General features: G+C 46.9%; 1 protein-coding gene across 13 annotated transcripts in view; it reads right to left on the bottom strand.

Annotated features, from left to right (window-relative positions):
* Septin6 (septin 6) overlaps positions 1-22486 on the bottom strand; it is a 134371-nt gene that overhangs the window by 71722 nt on the left and 40163 nt on the right. For 7 of the 13 annotated variants that reach the window (XM_050121901.1, XM_050121897.1, XM_050121894.1 and 4 more), the window contains exons 2-3: positions 3925-4059; positions 1384-1486 (exon numbers count right to left, since the gene is read on the bottom strand). The exons of 1 other annotated variant lie outside the window; for it this stretch is intronic. In XM_050121901.1, the coding sequence (XP_049977858.1) occupies positions 1384-1486; positions 3925-3935 (114 nt within the window). In that variant the 5' untranslated portion in view covers positions 3936-4059. 5 more of the 13 variants (XM_050121906.1, XM_050121904.1, XM_050121896.1 and 2 more) reach the window with 4 other exon arrangements.

Below are 22486 nucleotides of genomic sequence, written 5' to 3' on the forward strand. Positions count from 1 at the left end.
CTTCCAAAGCCAGACAGGAAATTTCTTTATCTGGAGAGAAAATGCTATCCGATTCTGGATTCGGATTTAGAAAACAAATCAATTGCAATTATACCAAATACCTAGAGGCTGCTTCCTTCTCCCGCGTTTCTACTGGCGTCGCATTGCACAGCCAGGTCTCTAAGGAAATGTGAGGTTACAAGGTTATCATTTTTCATCCGGTAGTATTCGGGGTAGTGGGCTATGCTTGCCCTACTTCGACCCCATTCTGCTTCAGCTTATGGTGCTGGTGGAATAGAAAAACTAGACTGTTCCCACAAATGGAAACATCTTCCTTTGTAACCAAACTTCTGATCTAAAAACAAACAAACATGGAGCCTCCGGTTCTTGGGTATGACTTCTCTGCACATCCCAGGCTGGAAAACTTTAGTTTTTAAAATGATTTTTTTTTTACCCAGAGTTGGTGCCACCAAAAGAGAGGGAACACTACTTCTGCAGGTCTCACGCTATTTTCCTCAGTCTCTACAGAAAGATGTCAGCTCCAACAGGTTTGAGCACACAAGCCCATGCACACTGAACCCAAGACCGACCCTCAGAGAACCACTCGGAAACGTGCCAAAATATACAGCCAGCCACCCACGGGCCGGGTGAAGTGCACCCCTCACTTCCACAGACGCACAAATTGGACCCTGCGGGACTCAGCACAAGTGGACACAGAGGCATTTGGACGCAGGAACACACACCATAGGTGTGCACAGAGAAACGGGCCGACTCCTTCAGGGTCACATAACCCTGCCACGGGGAAGGCGGAAGGGCGCCCATGCACATATATATGAGCACACACTGATACACACACAGAGGCAGTCACATATGTAATGCATATGGAGAAACCCTACTCCAGTCATTCATCTCCCCGCCCCCTCACCACACTCAACCTTTGGTCCCAGGCTACCCCCAGCTCCGCAACCCGCTTTCTGAGCAAGCTGGAGTCCCAGCAGGCATCTGTGCTCAGGGGTGCCGCCAAACTAAGGGGACAGGGACCCGAGGGCTCGGTACTCATGCGGCCATTCATTCGGCAACGCCCCAGCAGCGGGGCCACAGCTGCCGCAAGGGAGGTGGAGGCGCTCACTGCAGCTCTCTCCCGCTATGCAAGTTCAGCTGCCCGCCAGTAGGCTTTGCCAGTTGCCCTCCCACCCTCTTGCCACCACAGGTCTCCAGGACGTGTTGGGGACAGAGGGGACTAAGCTGCTGACCCCAGGGCAAAAGTCCCGCCTTGCCTCTGGTTCTTGCCCCTACTGCCCTCCTCGTGGTAGTGGTGGTGGCTGTGGCCAAGTCTGCTCAGCCGTCCCAAGCCCCCCACCTCACCTCCCAGGCTGGGGGCTGGTACCCAAGCCCTGCACTCACCACCTGGCGAGCTATATCGGCCGCTGCCATCGCTCCTTCGTCCGCCAGGGCTGCTACGGGTGCCTCCGCAACGGGAGCTGCTGCACAGGAAACAGAGGAGCTCCTCCGACAAAGAGAAAGTGTTACACTTCGGGCGCGACCAAGTCTGGTGGGGGGAGGTGCCAGGGAGGGGCCCCCTCACCGCTGCTCCAACCCCAACCTCTTCTCTATCGCCCACCCCCTTGGAGTAGGGTGTGGGGAGGGGACGGATTGGCCGCGCTACCTTCCCCTAGGGCGAGCCCAGTTCCAGTTCTCTCTGCAACCCCAGCCTCGGCCTCCGTGAAGGGGGCGGGGGCTCCCCTCGGTGACCACGTCCTCCGCCCCCCCTCCCTGCCGCTACTGGGCTCCGTGGTACGTCCCGACCTCTGCTGAATTGTCACACACACACACACACACACACACACACACACACACACACCCCTGTTCTCCCTTATATCCCTGAGCCCCCAGACTCGAGGCTGGAAGGGAGTCCCGGCCCTTCCCCCGCTCTGCTCCCAAGCTGAGATCTGCAGTCCTCCCCTCTCTTTTCCCAGCCCCCATAACCTTTCATGCTCCCCACTGAGAACCCCAGGTACTTGGATGGGGGCACTGGCCTCTGGAGTCTCAATGCTTCACTGTAGTCCATCCTAACTAACCAAGTTATCTTCTTGGCCCGGGAAGGTTGGGGCGCGGGGGGGGGGGCGGGCAGCAGGGCAGGGGTTGCAGCACCTGCAGCGCCACCACATTCAAGCTCAGAAATGGAGCTTTAATGGGGGAGCCGCACTGCAGCCCCACAACTGACCTATTGCTTGTAGAGGACGTCTTTCCTGTCCTGAGGTTCCCAAGCCGTGGTCGCAGGAGGCTATAATTTCCGTGGGGTGGAGCCTGGCTCCCCACTACTGTACCTAATAAGAACTGACCTCACTGGTTCCCCTCTGGTCCCTGCCCTCAGTGTGAGCAGGGTAAACAGGGAGGCAGAGCATTCAACCTTCTAGGGTAGGGAGCCAGAAGGGAGTCTCAGGGTGGGAACTGGAGGTCTCTAGCTCTGTTGAGCCAGATGGAGTTACAGGAGGGGTGTTCTGTCCAGCTCCAATTGCTCCTCAATCCAGATTCAGCCCAGGACCACATGACCTACCTGGAACAGAGCACATAACTTCCAGAATCTAGAACTATGTCTGGCTGCTCCCCTTTTCCTTAGAGCCAGCTGTGATTGCTAGCAGGTTTTCCCACCTCCCCAGACCTCTCTGTCTTGGGATCGCCTCTTTGATGGCTCCCTGTGATTGATGAACTTGGCATGATATGGCTTGTCAGAGGCCCAAGAGGGACACCCTATTCCTCAAAATCATAGGATCTTAGGTCTCTCTCTTTTGAAGTCAGTGAGAGAGAGAGAGAGAGAGAGAGAGAGAGAGAGAGAGAGAGAGAACGAACCTAGGAGAGGGATCTCACACAAAGACCAAGCCTAGAAAATATGGGGAGAAAGGAGGCAGGGAACCAATGTAACCACAAAAGAACTCCCTGGTCCTTCATTCAGCCTGGCAGTGAACTTTTCTCAGGTCCTCTCGGGGAACTCTTTATGTCACACACCTTGACAACAAGGGCTCTATGAAACGTGTCCCCAGTGCCTAATGTGCTATTCCATTCAGTGACTCCAGAGCAGAGGAGAGTGGCGTACAGAGAAGGTGGCAGGAGGGGCAGCCATGAAGAACTAAGTATTCAGCGGGGAGGTGACTGTTGTACTCCATCATCCTTCTAGAGACTCAAGAGAGTGGACCAAAGAGAAGGGCCTGGCACAATCAGAGACCCACAGGGTGGGTGACAGGAACAAGGAAGAGGAACAGCTGTAGTTCCTGAGACCCTCAGGAACACTTGGGGAACGGTTAGGCCCTGGACTGGTTATAGCACAAACACATAAAACCAAGGCTAAAATTGAGGAACTGCTTTAAGGCTTGGGCCTCAACCCGATGGGGGTGGGGAATCAGAGGTCTTGGCTACTTCAAGGCTAGGCCTCCAGTAGGCAGTACTTGAGCCGTCCCTAAGAAAGGCTGGAGTGTCGCGGCGCACACGACAAAGGCCCAGGCCAAGCACTGTTTTTGGCGGCATTGCCTTCCCCTAGGGCCAGCCCAGTTCCAGGTCTTTCTGCAACCCCAGCCTTGGCCACCTCTGTGAAGGGGGCGGGGCTCCCCTTGGTGACCAAATCTTCTGCCCCTCCCCTCCCCGCTCCTACTGGGTTCCATAAGAGCTGTTGCCAGGATGGTTGAGCAGGAGGCCAAAATGGGATTGTGGGGCTCCCCAGGAGTCCTACCGGCCTCTACCCCAACACACACCCCACATACTATCTAGCTCACAGCACTGGGGACACTTCAGCACAGATACCTTGGTGAGCTAAGCATGTGTCACACTCAGCTTCCTGTCCCCAGAGGCTATCAGAGCCCTAACGAGGTCTCTCTACAGTCCTGGACCTCCCAGCCTGGGATAGTGTGTAATTCAAGTCTCCTGCAATGCCTTTGTTCCTTCCTTACTTACCTGCTATCCATCCCTACAAAGAACACTCAGTACTCCAGAGCTTTGGGAACTGCTGAGGCCTGTGCCTCCCAGGCCTCCCAGGCCTCCCAGTCTTCGGTGCTGGTCACCTTATAAGGCACAGGACAGGCAGAAAGGCTGAAAGGAGATAGCAGAGGGCCTCAGTTAGTAATTTTATTCCTCTTCTCCATCTTTCACGATAGGAAAAAGAACTTCAGGGGATAAGACTAAAAAAAAATCAGAGGTTAGGGGAGGAGAACGGCCACTCAATTGACCGGTAGACCACTTGCCTGGAATACAGGAAGCCTTGGATCTGGGTCCCAGCAGCGTGCATCTCAACTGTGCTATAATCCTAGCCTGCCTGTGCTTGCCGCACTCCAGAAGTGGAAGGAAGGTTATTCTAGCTACAAGTTAAGTTCAAGGCTAGCTTGGCCTCAGTGAGATTCTGTCTTAATTTTTTAAAAGAAGAAGGACAAGGAGGAGGAAGAGGAAGAGGGGGAGACTTTATGAAGAGGAATTTCTGGACTCGTAAGCACTACCACGAACATATGTACATATCTAATGGGGCATCTTTGTGGCACCCTGGCTACCAAGGCCCCGCACAGCACAGTTTCTGGCAGGTGCTTAGTCAATGGTTGCTGAGTAAAGAAATTAACAGAGAAGTGTAAATGAGTTATTCTCACATTTCTACTTTCCTGAAGGAAGCTGGAGCAAGCCACAACTTCCTTAGGGTCAGCAGGTGACTGTTAATGTCTGTGAAGCCACAGTCTTCTGCCTGAGAGGGGAAATGGCTCGCCTGTTAGGTAGGAATGGCTCCTAATTGGAGCCAACATTTACAGTCAAGCTTTACAGAGATCACTGTGACGGATGAGGTGGGGTGCTAATACCGGATAAGATGCGGGGGTGGGGGGAGCGCATAACCGTGCCATGCAGCCAAAAGCTCAGGAAACACCATTATCCTGAAACTGAGGCTTTATGAGAGGAGAAAATGAAAGCCAGCAGAATTGGCCTCAGGTAAGAAGAAAAGCATTCAGAATGATCTAAGATCAGGAAGTTGGAGAAGGAAGCAAAAACAAAGTGGTCAAGACAGCACCAACTGCATTAGAAAATCAGTTAAAAGCTGGAAGCCGAGCAGTGGTGGCGCATGCCTTCGATCCCAGCAATCAGGAGGCAGAGGCAGTCAGGTCTCTTATGAGTTCAAGGCCCGCCTGGTCTACGTAGTGAGTTCTAGGACAGCCAGGGTTACACAGAGAAAGCCTATTTGGAAAAGCAAAAACAAAGAAGTTAGGCATGGTGGTACACACCTTTAATTCCAGCACTCAGGAGGCAGAGATAGGTGAATATGTGTTTGAGGCCAGCCTAAGATTCTGTCTCTTTTGGAAGAAAGAAAGAGAGATTCGGGGGCGAGGGGGGGGCGGGTAGAAGTTAAGAGGCTGAGTCAGGATGAACTAAGGATTCCTTTGTGCATTGTCGCCTGCTACTCCTGGTTTTACTTTAGGTCACTGGCTCTCAATATGTGACCTTTGTCCATCAGCCTCCGAGCTGTCTGGTAAGTCATAAGGAATGCAGTCTGGGACTTAGAATGTAGGTCAGTTGGTAGAGCGCTTGCATAGCAAACACAAAGCCCTGAGTTCTAGTCCCCAGCACTGCAAAAAAAAAAAAAAAGGCATGGTGGCTTGCGCTTGTAAGTCCCAACACTTGGAAGGTGGAGGCAGGAGGATCAGAAGTTCAAGATCATCCTCAGCTACTAGTGAGTTCAAGGCCAGCCTGTGTTACATCACACCCTATCCCAGACCATAATAAGAAGAAGAGGGCTTGCAAAGATGGCTCGGCAGATAAAGGAAGGCTCCTTGAATTCTGAGTCCAATCCTAGGATCCACATAGTAGAAGGAGGGAACCAAGTGCAGAATTTTGTCCTCTGATCTCCACACACACACACCAGCATGAAGAGACTACACCACACACACACACACACACACACACACACACACACACATCCCTTTTCAAGAAGGATACTATAAATAAGGAAGTCAGATCAGTGGCCTCACAGGTAGAGGCACTAATGACCCGAGTTTGATTCCTGAATTCCATGAACTCATAAGAGAGAACAGACTCCTGAGAGTTGTCCTCTGACCTCCACAGGTGTGCTGTGGCACAAGCGTATCTGCACACGCATATGAACTAATATAAAAAGAACGGAAGGAAGGAGTCCAGATAGTGGGTATATCTCGGTGTTGGCACGCAGGAGGCCCTGGGTTTTAGTCTCAGTGCTGCAAAGAAAAGAAATAAATAGATAAAAAGAGGAAGAGCGCATTTAAGAAACTGCAGCTCTCAGGCAGAAAGGGTGGGACAAGGAGCCACTGACTACAGAGACTGCAAGATGAGATGGGACCGGGTCTGGAAGAGCTGGGTTAGTGGCAGTAAATTGCTTGGGCTTTTTGCTCAAGCTGCACTGTCTAAGGACACCGCCCAGTCAGTGTCTGAAATTGTGGCTAGCACAAATGGGATGCTCATTGAGTAAATGAAAAAAAAGTTAATGGGTAGCATTTTCTTTTTTCTTTTAAATTTTTTAAACTGTAAATCTTCCCTAAATCTTTGACAGATGTTCCTGCTCATCAGTCAGCAAGCAACAAAATGAACGAATGAGTAGCGAATGAATATTAAAGAGGCAATTCCATCACCGATCATGCTTAATTCAACAGTTTATCTTTTGATGGGCATCTGGGCTTGTGGCTATGATTTCATACCGCGCACACACACATCATGTAGGCCTATTTCCCGCTCACAGAAGTCCCCAACAGTTCTGGAAAGGACACCATGGCATCCCAATGCGGTGTCACCGGAGTCTGTTGGAGACATGGTCCCTTAGATGGTGAGGAGTTGTTGATGCGCTCAGAGTGCGGAAGTGACAGGAACCCATTTGCAATTTGAAAAGGTCACTCTGCCTTCAGCTAGGGAGAAGGAATTTGGAGCAGAGAGTGATGGAAGCACTTAGTGCTCCCGAGTAGAGTGACAGGTCTCAGGATGCTATTTGCTGTGGTTGGTGTCATCCAAAACCTTCGGCTGAAATGCTGTCCCGTTTGGGAGGTATTGAGAAGGTAGGCGGAAATGCAATCCCAGCACAGTATTTAGAGGTGGGGCCTTGAGGAAGGGATTAGGATTAGATGAGATCATGAGTGCAAAGCCCCTACGACCATGAACATTTTAAGAATGTAATATAGGGCTGGAGAGATGGCTCAGAGGTTAAGAGCATTGCCTGTTCTTCCAAAGGTCCTGAGTTCAATTCCCAGCAACCACTTGGTTGGCTCACAACCATCTGTAATGGGGTCTGGTGTCCTCTTCTGGTCTTCAGGCAGAATATTGTGTACATATAAATAAATATTTTAAAAAAGAATGTAATGTAATTATAACATTGAATTTTTAAATCTTTATTTTTATGTATGTGTGTATGTAACTGTGTGAGTGTATGCCACATGGGTACAGATGTCCTCAGAGGCCAGAAGAGTGTTGAATCCCCTGGAACTGGAGTTACAGGCTGTAAAAGTGAATACTGGAAACTGAACTCAGGCCCTCTGAGGAGCAGTGAGTGCTCTTTACTGTTGAGCCATCTCTCCATCCTGACCATGACATTCTGACCCTCCTGTCTCTATTTGAATGCTGGGGTTATGGGCATGAACCACCTTGCCTAGCCTACCCATCTTTCTTTCTTTCCTTCCTTCTATTGTTCTATTTTTTGAGACAAGGTTTCTCTGTAGCTTTGGTTTTTTTTTAATAACTTATTTAACTTTATTTTATGTGGATTGGTGTGAAGGTATCAGATCCCCAGAAGCTGGAGTTAGCTGTCATGTGGGTGCTGGAAATTGAACCTGGGTCTTCTGAAAGAATAGACAGTGCTCTTAACCGCTGAGCCATCTCTCCAGCCCCTTCTCTGTAGCTTTGAACTATGTCCTGGCACTAGCTCTTGTAGACCAGATTGGCCTCAAACTCACAGAGATCCGCCTGCCTCTGCCTCTCGGGTGCTGGGATTAAAGGCACGTGCCACCACCGCCTGACTATCCTTGTTTCTTAATTGATGTGGGAGTGTCATATCAATCTGTTGATTTCATTGGCTGAGCAATAAAGAAACTGCTTGGCTGGCCCTCATAGCTTAGAACATAGGTGGGCGGAATAAACAGAATAGAATTCTGGGCGGAAGAGGAAGTGAGGTCAGACTCTGCTCTGCTCCCGGAGAGACCGGACAGCTCTGCTATCTGGAGCAGAGACACCATGATGGACGGAGGCTAGAATCTTCCCGGTAAGCGCACCTTGGGGTGCTTACACACATCGTTAGAAATGGGCTAGTCCAGGTGCGAGAATTAGCCTGTAAGGGCTAGAGTTCATGGGCCAAGCAGTTCTTAAATGAACAAGCAGTTTGTGTGTTGTTATTTCGGGCATGAGCTAGCCAAGCGGCCGGGGTGTTGGGGACGCAGCCCTGCCGCTCTTATTTCAACACTTAATGGGTGATACTTAATGTGCATTAGAAGTGGGAGCAGGGATGGGGAAAGGCCAATAACTTGGGTACTAAGTTACAGTTAGATAGAAGTAAGATGTTCTAAAGCCAGGCATGGGGTACATACCTGGAATCCCAGCACTTGGGAGTGGAGGCAAGAAAATCAGGAGTTCAAGATCATCCTCAATTAGACAGCAAGTCGGATGCCAAATTTAGCTGCATGAGATCTTGTCTTAAAAAAAAATAAAGAAAAAAAAAACAAGCCTGAGCCGGGCGATGGTGGCGCACGCCTTTAATCCCAGCACTCAGGAGGCAGAGGCAGGTGGATCTCTGTGAGTTCGAGACCAGCCTGGTCTACAGAGCTAGTTCCAGGACAGGAACCAAAAGCTACGGAGAAACCCTGTCTCGAAAAATCAAATAAACAAACAAACAAATAAATAAATGGTACAAAATTCTAGAAAGAAAAAAATTCTAGATCTAGGAGTACATTTCAGTAGTAGAGCTTTTGCCTAACATGTACATAGGCTGTGGGTTCAATCTCCAACACTGCTCCCCAAAAGTTATGGTGTGCCATTATATAGCAGAGTTATGATAAATAATAATAATAATGTACTATAATTTCACAAAGATAAAAGAATTGTTTTGGATTTTCTCACCATAATTGAATTATAGACAGTTGATATGTATACATGTTATATATTTTATATGTAAAATATTTATATATATATAAATTAATACATATAATGTTTACCTAAATTTAAACAATGTATACATGTATCAAAACATCATGGGACCCCATTACTATAGTTAGATCTTAACTGTTACCTAAAGGCCAATATGTTAAAGACTTGGTTCCCAACTGGGCTCCATCGAGAAGTCGTGGAAAATTCAAGAATCAGAGCCTCTTTAGAAATCATTATGTTATGGGGGCATGCTCTCTAAGGGGATTGTAGGATTGAGGTCTCACCTTTTACTCATTCCCCCCCCCCCCCCGGCTCTCTGTTAGGTGAGCAATTTTTCTCTATCTAGCACGGGCCTTAAAACAATAGGATCAACTGATCACGGACCACAACGTCAATCCCCAGAACCCACAAGGCTAAGGAGAGATCAGATTCCGGCCAGCTGTCCTTTGACGTCCACACAGGCACTGTGGCATGCTCATGCCCACTCCCCCAAGTAAATAAATCAAAATTTCACATGAGTAAATACAGGGACAAAAGCATGAACAAACAAGCAAAAAAGGAGCTCTTCTGCATCTCTCGGGAGTAGAGAATGGTGGAGGAAGGGGTTAGGGACGGATAGAACGTGGTCAGCAGTTTAGTTATCTGCGAATAAGGCTCCATGAAAGAAGTGATGTCTGAGATGAGATCTGAAAATTCCATAGGAGTCTGCGAGGAGAGCGGTGAGGACAGTCCCGGTAAAAGCAATGTATGTGTGAAGTCTGTGCTCAAGAAAACAGAAAGAAGCCAGTACTTGGGAGGCAGAGGCAGGTGGATCTCTGTGAGTTCAAGCACAGGCTGGTCTACAGAGTGAGTTTCAGGACAGCCAGAGCTACAAAGAGAAACCCTGTCTTGAACCACCACCAACCAGAAAGGAAAAAAGAAAGGGAAGGAGGGAGGGAGGGACGGAGGGAGGAAGGGAGGGAGGAAGGGAGGAAGGGAGGGAAGAAAAAAGAAAACAAAAAATTGGAGCTGGGCTGGGACTGAAAGGTAGAGTTGCTGGTGTTCACGGGGCCTTGAGTGGCTGTAGCCCAGAACAAGGCCATGCAGGGCTTGAAGCCATTGCATTGTTTCCATCCTGGAAGGCTGGAGGGAGCTGAGGCTATACTCAATGATGAAAAAGTCCTTGCCGTGTGCTACTGAGATCTTGGGTCCAATTCCTACAACTGAACCCCTCCCCTCCCCCCCAAAAAAACCTCTCTGAAAGCAACAGGAAGCCTACTAGGGTGAGGAGGAGCGTGATGGGACTGCAGCCATGTTTTGAACAGCCTTGGCTTCCAGGTGGGGAGGGGTAAAGAGAAGAGGACTCCGAGCAGGAAGGTGGGTTTGAAGGCTACTGCGGCAGTCTAGCTGAGTGATCGTGGAGGCCTGCACACAGCGTGGGGGGCACGGAGAATGCATTTGGAAAACATTTAGGAAGTAAAATTGGCCCAGGTTTGGTGATCTGGAGAGTAAGGAAGACAGATGCCAACCTAGGGGCTCCTGTTCCCTCTGGAGCGAGTAGGAAGCTACAGTTCCGAGGGAGGTAGAAATATACAAAGCATTGGTGTATACATGGTATTGAACCCCGCGTGAATGAGGGAAATTACCTAGGGGGAGAGTAGGGAAGACTGCAGACTAAATTCCAGAAAATACCATTACTTCCAAGTGGAACGGGGCAGGAGCTGGAGCTGAGCTGGTACAGCACTGGCGTTGCAGGTGGGAGGCTTTGGGGTCTATCTCCCGTGCCACCAGGAAGGAAGGGAAATAGAAGTGGATTTGGAAGAATCTGAAAAGACAGACACTGGAGGGCCAGCCAAGGTTGTGTGTCATTGGCACTCAAGGATGAGGAAATGTCAAGACGAAAGGAATAATCAAGAGAAGTGAATATGGTGAAAAACCTGGCAGGTTTGAATTGTGGCTCGGTGCTTGCAGAGCATGAGAGAGTCCTTGGGTTTCACTCCAGGAAATACACACACACACACACACACACACACACACACACACACACACAGGGGTGGATGGGAAGGCAGTCAAGGAAGATAAAACACATAGCCATAAAATAAAATTCCAGCTTCTTGGAGCTCTTCCAGTTCAGCAACAGCTATTGCAGAGACAAGGTCTGGAGGACTGGTGGCCTCCAAACCACTTACGTGTGTTGAAGAATGACTAAGACACGACGAATGGGATTCAGCACGTACAAGTGACTGCGAAGGAAAACAGAAGTATGTAGGTAGGGGTCAGAATTTCTCTAAAGACGCCGAGGAGACAGAAGACATGGGCCCGCTTCAGTGTACTTGGGAAAGGTCCAGGTGATGGGCAGTGATTGACTGCACACAGCGTTGAGCCAGTAAATATTTAATAGCTAGCTCTCCAAGCAACAAACGACAGGGCTGCTCCACGTCACTTGCTGGTTTCCATGGTGTAAATACTCTCACCACGACTGATTTCCAGTTATCAATATGACATCCCGAGCTTGGCAAGCAGGGGACAGCACACCACGGCTAGCAGCGGGAGGACTGAGATGTTCAGTTACTGGCCAGCTGTAGTTCTTGTTTTCGTGAATTCCCTGTACGTGCCTTGCGCTACTTTTACATGGAAACACGTGTCCTTTCTCTTGTTAGCTCCTATGAGGCCTTTCCCTATGGATAGTCATCCTTTGCCAGTAATTTTATTGATAGTTAATTCTGTGTAAAGAGGTTGAAATATTTATATGCCCAAATCTGTCACTGTTTTTTTTTTCCTCAAAGATTTTCGCCCCTGGTGTTGCACATTTTTTTTTTGTAAATTATTAAGTTGGTATGCTGCTTTGATTAGTATGTACTTGCCTAGCATAAGCAAACCTTCTGAGACTGAGGGGTTGAAATTGCGAAGGTGAAGAACTGGCTATGAGTCTTAGCAAAACCCCCCAGGATAGCATTCTATGAAGTATCATGCTAGCCAGCTAATACTCTTAACCTCATCCTTTTACTTTTACATTATAGCATCCTTAAACATTTCAGCCCCTTACCCTCACCTCAGAATCTCAGGTTTCCCCAGCTGGCTCTGAACTCCCTAAGTAGCTGAAGATGATCGTGCACGCTGAATTTTCCTGCCTGTATCTTCTAAGCGCTGGGACCACACAAGCGTGTACCAAAATGTCCTGTGCCGGATTGAACTCAGGTCTTTGTGCAAACTGGGCTAGCACTAAAGCAAGCGCCCTGCATCCCTGATCCCCCAGCTAAGGACTACAAATATCACGGTGGTGCAGAAAACACTTCTAACTAGCCCTCTTCCTTCTTTCCAAAGTTCAATCTACCTTTCCCTCAGGTATTTCACGAACCCTAGCAAATACAGTTTAAGCGCCTTGGGGTAAGCTGGTGGCTGGTGTCCTGGTTTGTTTTTATGGTCAACTTGGCCTGATCTAGAGTCACCTGGGAAAAAGGAACCTTAGCTGAAGAGTTGGCTGTGGTGTACTGTCATGTGATGGCTAACTGATGTAGGAGGTCCAAACCCCCTATGGGCAGTACCCCTTGGCTGAGCTGCATGAGAAAACCGGTCAGGGAGTGAGCCAGTGGATGGCGGTGCTCATGATTCCTGTCTCAGTTCCTTCTTGAGTTCCTGTCCTGAATTCCATCAGTGATGGATTGTGTGACCTGGAAGTGTGAACTGAAGCCAACCCTTTCCTGCCCTAAGTTTCTTTTAGTTGTGGCATTTAACACAGCAACAGAAAAGCAAGCTGGACCCCAAGGTTGTGTCACCACCTGGTCAGAAAGGACCTCAGAGGAACCAGACATGCTGTGTTCTTGTTGGAAACAATTAAGGTCAAATTGTAACCATTGAGTTTGACGGCATTTTCTTTTGTAACCTGACTGCCCAACATTAAATAACTTTGTAAAGTAGGGTCCCATCACCTGGGGGCATATTGACTTGCAGCTAATTGGTGAAGCCGGCTCCTAAGGAAGTCGGTCCATTTTAAGCCATCTGTAAGGTCAATCTCTAGCTGAGGGAAGAAGACAGAGACATAGTCAGGATTCAAAGGGGGAGACGGTGAGTGGAATTGATTGATGTATCCTCATTTATTTCCTAAGGGCTTACAGAGCACCTTCTGTGTGCCGCGCATCTTACTCAAAGGACCCAGCCATGAATAGGTGTCATTATGGAGCTTACAGTCTGGACAGGAAAGGGGCAGAAAGACAGTCTAGCTGCTACAGTCCAGAGCAATAAAGAGACCGTGCCCTGGGCCTTTGGGAATGGAGAGCTTAAGTCAGACTCAAGCCACCGAATAAGGCTTTACTGATGTGATTTTCTCCAGTCCAGACCGTAAGCTCTAGCTTGTGAGCACCGCAGACGAGACAAACGCCCTCCATGTTTGCACGCAGTATGCAAGGGCCCAGCTTCATGAAGGGATCCTCAGGCGGCCTTTGTGTCACTGTTTGACATGGAGGTTCATCTGCCACCATGCAAGTTCCCTGAGAATACAATCCTTATTGTGGAACTTAGGGACTTGATGTGTTCACTTTGTGACAAGTTGGCAAAGAGCCAAGGATGTTTTCTGAGCTTGATATGCTCTTCACTACAAATGGCTTCCTGGCTCACCTCAAGGGAAGGTCCTGTGGCTGTCCGTTCAGGTGACATTAGGGGCCAAGCTTCTCAGCATTCAAAACAGGACACTTCTGGTTTCCAAAGAAAATGCAGCAGCTTTCAGCAGCGATAACAATAAGAATGTTAGTTCCCAAATCCCGGGTCAGACATTAGGGATTTAATTAAACTGTCATGGAGTAAAGTTGGCTGGGTAGGCAATGTGGGGTGGATATGGGGGAAGAGGGGTAAGTAGTATCAAAATACACTGTGCAAAATTCCCAAAGAACTAATGCAAATATATTTTTAAAAGAAAAAAAAATTAATTGCCATGGGTCTGATCACAAATCCAAACAAAATACCTGGAATTCTAGGAGAGTTTGTTTAGACAGACTATTCATATTTTTGCCTTTGCAGATCACCTAATAAAAAATACAGGTAAATACATATGGAATAAATTGTCGATGAAAGTACATTGTAAGAGCAATAAAGCAAAGCATTTCCCAAGTGTTTAATCAACTGTATGAACTCAAAAGGGCACATTTCCAGACTCATTGTTGGTCATTGATCAGTATTGATCGACCCAATAATAAGAATAGAACACTGGTATTTAAAGAAATGAACTAGGCCAGTAGGAGCTATTTATTCTGGTTCCATTTAGAGATTTGTGATAGAATCTTGGTGGCACTCACTTCTAATTCCAGCACTCAGAAGGCAGAGGCAGGCAGAGCTATGCATTCAAGGCCAGCTTGGTCTACATAATGAGGTCTAAGGAAGCTGAGACTACTTTTTTAAAAAGCAGGGGTTGCTAGAGAGATGGCTTCATAGTTAAATGCACTTGCTTCTATTGCAGAGGACCCATATCGGCACAACTATTTGTAACTGCAGTTCCAGCTGATCTAACTCCCTCTTCTGGCACACAGGCAAAACACACATCCACATAAAATAACATTTTAAAAGCAAAACAAAGAAAGGGGGCTAATAGTCAGACATTTTCATCAGGACCGTTGGCTCCCCAATGAGGACACGGAGACATATCAATTATGCAAGCTGGGCCTTATCTTAGGCTTGTTTCCAACTAGTTCTTATAACTTAATTTAGCCCATTTCTATTCATTTACTTTCTGACTCATGGCCTTATTACTTCATCTCCACACTGCCCATCCTGTTTGCTCTGTCTCTTGGCATCTCTGCCTTCTTCCCAGCATCATCTCTGTTGGGAAATTCTATCTACTTATTGGCTATTCAGTTCTTGATTAAACCAACCAGAGTGACACATCATCAGAGTGTACAAAAAGATTATTCCACAAGAAGGGCTAGCAATACTTACCCTAGATGCCCAAGGCTTAGGTTTGGGCCCCATCACCCTGCCACCTCCACCAACTCATAAAAGTTTACTTTTAATCTCAGAGTTGATCTTGGTGTTATATGCTTATAATCCCAGCGCTTAGGAGGCAGACACAGGAGGATGGCCACTAGCATGAAGCCATGTTGCTCTATATAGTAAGTTACAAGCCAGCTAGGGCTACATAGCAAGATCCTGCCTCAATAAAACCAGAAAGGAAGGGGAAGGGAAGAAAGAGGAGAAGAAAGTAAGGGAATGGAAGGATGACATCATTCAGGGATGTTAGGAGGACCCCCACTTTGCTTAGCAGTTGGCCATTCATCTTGAGAAGCTTAGACCACATTCACCTGTGAAATTCTTCAGTGGGGGTAAGGGAGAGTTAGACAGGGTCTCAGGTAGCTCAGGCTGGCCTTCAACTTGCTGTGTAGCTGAGGCTGGCCTTGAACTCTGATCCTCCTTACCTGTACCTTCCAAGTGCAGAGATGGTGGTATGTACCATGCCTGACTTTATGTGTAAAATTCTGACACAGCTTTTGATCATTTAGTCAGGAAAGAAATACATAAAATTTCTATAGTCCTAATGCGATCATAAAAATGCCTTTAAGGGCTGGAGAGATGGCTCAGAGGTTAAGAGCACTGACTGCTCTTCCAGAGGTCCTGAGTTCAACTCCCTGCAACCACATGGTGGCTCACAACCATCTGTAATGAGATCTGGTGCCCTCTTCTGGCCAGCAAGCAGACAGACAGAACACTGTATACATAATAAATAAATAAATCTTTAAAAAAATGCCTTTAAAACTTGTATTTTGTTCATTTGTTAAACAATTGTTTATATGTATCAAAACATGTGAATTAATCCATGCCTGGAATACCAGAACATGATAGTAAGTTCCAAGTTAGCCTGGGCTATATATAGCAGGAATTAGTCTCCAAAAGCCAAAGGCTAGGGCTATAGCTCAGTACTAGAGTTTTGTCTAGATCCCCAGCAACACAAAACCTCCCAGCAAACAAAAACAACGAACAAAATTACTTGTGTGGACTATGACTTCTACCACGATAGGCAGTTATATTACATTTCTATAAAGACCTGGGCTGAGGAGATGACACAGCAGTTAAGAGCACATGCTGCTCTTCCAGAGGACCCAGGTTCGGTTCCCAGCACCCACATTGGGTGACTCACAACTGTCTATATAACTCTATTTCCAGGGATGGACACCCTCCTCTGACCTCCTCAGATACTGCATGTACATGGTATATATATATATATGTGTGTGTAAAAGGAAAATATTCACACACATGTGTGTATGTATATGTATATGTATGTGTGTGTATGTGTGTGTGTGTAAAAGGAAAACATTCACATACATACAAAATAAAAATAAATACTTTAAAAATGTCTGAGACTGGGTAGTGGTGGCTCATGTCTTTAATTCCAGAACTCCATAGGCAGAGGCAGGCAGATCTCTGTGAGTTCGAGGTCAGCCTGGTCTACAGCGTGAGTTCCAGGACAGTTCCAGGGACACACAGAGAAACCCTGTATCAAAAACAAAAAAGTCTATGAGCCTCACCTGCCTATCCCATCATAGTCAGCTGCGCCTCTGCACCCTACCATGGCTGCCACACAAAAGACAGAACAGTCACAAGTCCCAGACCTCTGCTAGTTATGGTGCATCCGGAGGCTGGCTCTGTCCCTGTTGTTTTGACCCTGGTCATTTTGGCTTCTGAGTTCCTGGCTCTATGCATCTAGCCTAAGATGAGAGAGACCTTCTCCTTCCAGGTCTGAGCTCTCAGGACCCTGTGCTCTAAACCCTCTTTTGCATCCTTCCCTCTACCCCTGTACCCAGGGAAGGGAGTCCTCATGCCATCCTGACTTATTCCCCGCCAAATAGGGCATAGCAGTCTTCAGAATCTATGAGTCTCCTGGGCTCAAGTCAGCTCTGCAATAGGAGATGAGACACTTCCAGGCGCCATCTGCCTAATCCACATGGCCAGGTGGAGTCTGCATTTCCTTGACCAAATCAGCAGAGCCATGCTTCGCCTCCTGTTGTTTCCGTTCCAGTGAGTTCAGGCCACATTGTCTCCTCCATGAGAAAACACAGTCTTAGGAATTGCTGAGCTCTACCAAGTTGAATTTGAAGATTCATTCCCTAAAGTCCTCGGTTAGTAGCGGTAGCTCAGGACATTTTCAGATCTGGTATCAGTCTCTTCCAAACAACCCAGAAGCTGGTAGTGGCTAAGGCCTGAGGGCAGAGAAAACTCACACCCTCCGCTGCTTCCTCTCTCACACTGGATGGGAAATCGGATTTGCAAAGTTCGCGGTATGAAGCTACAACAGCTGGACTCACCCAGTTTCTCTGGGCTTAAATACATTGTTTAAATCTTGTTTGCCGTTTGAGGCACATACCCCACAAATAGCAAATGAACATTTTAAAATTTTTAATGGTTTCTCTTCAAGCTGTTCAAACTTATTCGTCCATGTGGCTTGGTATAAAAAAAATCGAATCTGAAGCCAGACCCCTTATGTTTAAGCCTCACAGAGCTTCTTGCTGGCTACGTGGCCTTAAGCAATATACTAAACCTCTTTGTTCCATAGTTTGTTTTCTTATATCATTAAAATAAGGATAAGAAGAGAATCTATAATATAGGGTCAAAGGAATATTAAATACCTCCAAATCTGTAGGATGCACAGAAGAACGTTATCTTATAATAAATCAATATTAATAATTTTTCTTTGTATTTTAAGACAGGCTTTCAAGCAGCCCCGGCTGGCCTCAAACTTTCAAAGCAGCCAAAGATGACCTTGAACTTATCATCCACCTGCTTTCCTCTCCCAGATGCTGCCCAGATGCTGCCATTACAGATGTGTACTACTGTGCCCAGTGTATGTGGTGCTGGGGATCCAACACAGGGCTTCACAGAGCCTAGGCAAGAACTTTACCAACTGACCTACATCCTCAGCCCTATGTCTATTATCTATGAAGAAAATTAGTGAGTTACCAATATACATTAATATGCTGAACCCCAGTCTTTATTGCGACAATATTTGGAGCTGGGATGTTTGGGAGGAAATCAGCTCGTGAGGGAGGGGCCGTCCTGAAGAGGTCTAATGTCCTTGTAAGAAGAAACCAGAAGCCAGGGGGCTAGAACCAAGAAAGAGGTCAGCAGCATAGTTTTATTAGCCGCAGTGGGCCAAAGATGAGGCGAGAAGGCAGATGAGGAAGAGTCCTTAGACGGTGAATGAAAATGGTAGCATACTACACTGACAGCTAAGGGGTAAAGCCAGAGCGGTACACAGAGGGCAATGCGTAGCTATAAACAACTACATTAAAAAGGGAAAGAAAGGGCTCAGATCTATAGCCTAGCCTCCCACCCCAGGGAACTACCAGAGCAAGGTCAGATAAAACCCACAGTGGAGGCTGGAGAGATGGTTCTGGCAGTTAAGAGCACACACTGCTCTTGGTAAGGATCCCTGTCAGGTGCCTCACAAGCGTGTGCAAGTCGAGCACCAGGGGATCTAACAGCCTCTTTCTGGCCTCGGCCGTGGGCACGAGGCTCAAGTGTCCATACCCTCCAGCAGCCCACTCGGATACACACCATCAAGAGGAAAATAAGGGGAGGTCGAAGAGACCATTCCGCTGCTCTTACAGAGGGCCCGAGTCCAGTGCCCACCAGCCACATGGTGTCCCACAACCGCCTGCAATCGCAGTTCTCCAAGATTCAACACTGTTCTGATCTCAGGGACCATGGACACATGCGATGTACATGTACGCATCCAGGCAGAACATGCATATGCGTAAAAAATAAATATTTTTTAAAAATTATTATTTTTTTTTTTTTTGGTTTTCGAGACAGGGTTTCTCTGTGGTTTTGGAGCCTGTCCTAGAACTAGCTCTTGTAGACCAGGCTGGCCTCAAACTCACAGAGATCCGCCTGCCTCTGCCTCCCGAGTGCTGGGATTAAAGGCGTGCACCACCACCACCCGGCAATAAATATTTTTTTAAAAAATAGAAAATAATAATAATTTTTGAAAACCCACAACAGCAAAAGGAAAGAGTACAAAGATTAGAGAGAAAGTGAAAGGAAAAGAGAGAATTTGTACGGAAGTGAAAAGGATTATAGGGAAATATGCTAAACAACCATGTATGAACGACTGAACGTGAACTGTTTAACAACTCTGATCAAATGAAAAATCCTAGAAAGGACCAAATAGTAGACATTTCCTCTAGAAGAGACGGGAATCGAAAGCAATGGATACCAAGTGAGGTTCAGCAGTCAGTAATCACCAATCAGCGTTCATCCATTAGGTAATGTTCTAGGAGTTGCTTTTGTTTGATTTCGTTTTGTTTTTGAGGCAGGTTTCAAGTATTCCGGACTGGCCTCAAACTGACTTTGTAGCCAAGGATAACGTTGGATTTCTGCTCTTTCTGCCTTTGTCTCCTCCTAGCTGGAATTACAAGCTTAGACCACCATTCCCCAGCTGAATTCTGTGCTCAGGAATCAAATAGAGGGGGCCTCCTTCATGCTAAGCAAGCACTCTGCCAACAGAATCACATCCTAGGCCTTGTTTTTCAGTGTATCAATCTTGCATTGATTTTGGTGTGTGTGTGTGTGTGTGTGTGTGTGTGTGTGTGTGTGCGCGCGCGCGCGCGCTGTGCTGTGCATGTGTGTCCATGCAGGTATGGAAGGGTATGGAGGCCTGAGGTCAATGCTGGGTGCCTTCCTTCAATCGCTCCTCACCTTTCTTACATTTGCGACAGGGTCTCTCATGGGACCTGAGGGTCATTGACTTGGCTAGGCTGGTTGTTGAATGAGTTCCAGGGATCTGCCTGTCTCTGTCCCTCTCTGTCATTCACTTCCCTGAATGCAGGGGTTATAAATGCACAGAACCACAACCATCCCAGCTTATGTGGGTGCTGGGGATCAGAAATCAAGACCTTCTGCTTGTGTGGCACACACTCCCCCAGCTGCGCCCTCTCCCCAACCGCTTGCATTTCTTTTGTTAAATTTATCGTTAATGATTTTTGTACTAAGGTTTAAAGTTGTTTAAAAGGCAATCATTCCCAGATCAACCTGTAGATTTAAAACAATCTATATCAAAATCAAAACTATCTGTAATTCTGGAAATTGGAGAACTGATCTTAAAATTTATATGGAAATTTAAAGGATACAGAATGGTCAAAATAGTTTGGAAAGGGGGACTTAAGGTCCAGAATAGTGGGGGAGCACTTGCTGAGCATGTGTGGAACCCTGGATCTGATTCCCAGAAGTGCAAACTATGAAAAGGAAATGAAAATGTTAGCCAAGTGTGGTTGTGCAGATCCATCCCCCAGCGCTGGTGAGACAAGAAAGGCCAACCTGGGTTAGGCAGGAGCAGGCCAACCAGGGCTAGACAGCTAGACTCCATCTCAAACAAACAAACAACAAACAAACCAACAAAAAGTCCGAGAGGAGAAAAATTCAACAGATCAAAGGCAAGAAGATTACACGTTTGAGGCCAGTTTAGGCTACTATAGCAGTTTTGACTACACAGAGATGTTGTCCTAAACACACACACACACCATGGAAAGGGAAGGGAGGGAGGGAGGGAGAGAGAGAGATTCATCACAAAGTTACATTAATCAAGACAGTGAGAGACTAGGAAGATAGCCCAGGGAGAGGATCCCCAGAGCAAGCTGGCTAGCAAAACTAGCCAAATGTGTGAGCTCTGGGTTTGACTGAGAGATTCTGCCTTGGTGAATAAGCATCACAGATAATTCCTGACATCAACCTTGGGCCCTCACATGCACACATGCAAATCGTGCCCCTCCCCATGCACACAATGCACACACACAATGGAAAAAAGACAGAAAGGTCTTAGCTTAAGAATAGACATAAAGATCAATTGAATAGATTTGAGTACAGAAATAAACCCTGTGGTTTATAGTCAATTGATTTCCAGCAAGAGTGTTGTCTTGTACATTCAGGTTGCTATTGACAAAATATCACAAACCAGGCAGCTTATAAACAACGGAAATTTATTCTTCTTGGTTCAAGAGGCTGGGGAAGCCACAGTCAAGGTGCTGGAAGATTCTCTCTGATTCATAGCTGGCACCTTGGTACTATGTCCTCACACAGCAGATGGGGCTCTTTTATAAGGAGGCTAATGTCCCAGCGACCCCACTCCCAATATCATGACATTGTGGTTATAATCTCAACACGTGGATTTTTGGAAAGGAGCCAGAGCATCTGTCAAGATAATTCAATGGGGGAATTAATCTTTGAAACAAATTATGTTAGGAAAAATGGATATCCACATGCAAAAGACTTGCTGGACTCCTACCACATCCCATATACGAAAAAGCAAACTTCGCATGGTGTTATGTGCTTGTATTCACAGTACAGACTCAGATAGCTGTGAGTTGGAGTCCATCGTGGGCCACACAGTGAGACCCCATCTCCAAAACAAAGAAGTCTGGAGAGATGTCTCAACAGTTAAGAGTACTTGCTGCTCTTGCAGAAGCCCTGGGTTTGAATCCCAGCACCTACAAGGTGGCTCACAACCATCTGTAACTCCAGTTTGACAGCATCAAATGCCCTCTTTTGGCCTCTGTTGGCAGAGGTCACATACACACAGGCAAACAGTGGTGTGTTTTATACATACAAAGATAAAGTATTTTTAAATTTTATGCTTATTTTCCTTTATGTGTGTGAGTGTTTTGCTTACATGTATGTATACACACCACATGAAGGACTAGTGCCCAGGGAGGTCAGAAGAGGATGTCAGATCCCCTGGAACTGGAGTTACAGACAGGTGTAAGCTACCATTCAGGTGCAGGGAATCAAACCCAGATTCTCTGCATGAGCAACCAATAGTCTTAACTGCTGAGTCGTCTCTCCAGACCCTAGATTTAAAAAGTTGATGTGTGGGGGCAGGCAGTATCAAGACAGGGTTTCTCTGTGTAGCTTTGGCTGTCCTGGAACTAGCCTCCAACTCAGAGGAGAGACTCTGTCTTAAAGGAATTAGGTGGACTGATAAAGAACACATCTGATATCCCTCTCTGTTAAGTTTGCTTGTAAGGCACAGGGGCGCACACTTACACACCTACCTATGTGCAGCCATACACATGCATGAATCAAAAACCATAAGTACTAACGATACGAAACTCTTTTTTTTCCTATTGTTGCAATGTGGATTCTATTTTTTTAAAGTGGAGGATTTTTTTTAATATTTTAAATATTTATTTATTTATTATGTATACAACATTCTGTCTGTGTTGTGTGTATGCGTGCAGGCCAGAAGAGGGCGCCAGACCTCATTACAGATGGTTGTGAGCCACCATGTGGTTGCTGGGAATTGAACTCAGGACCTTTGGAAGAGCAGGCAATGCTCTTAACCACTGAGCCATCTCTCCAGCCCCAAAGTGGAGGATTTTTATTTATTTATTTACTAAAGATTTCTGTTTCTTCCCCACCGCCGCCTCCCCTTTCCCTCCCC

Source organism: Alexandromys fortis, unplaced genomic scaffold, assembly GCF_014885135.2.
Source record: "Alexandromys fortis isolate MF-2015 unplaced genomic scaffold, M_Fortis_MF-2015_v1.1 scaffold_189, whole genome shotgun sequence".
NCBI lineage: Eukaryota > Metazoa > Chordata > Mammalia > Rodentia > Cricetidae > Alexandromys > Alexandromys fortis.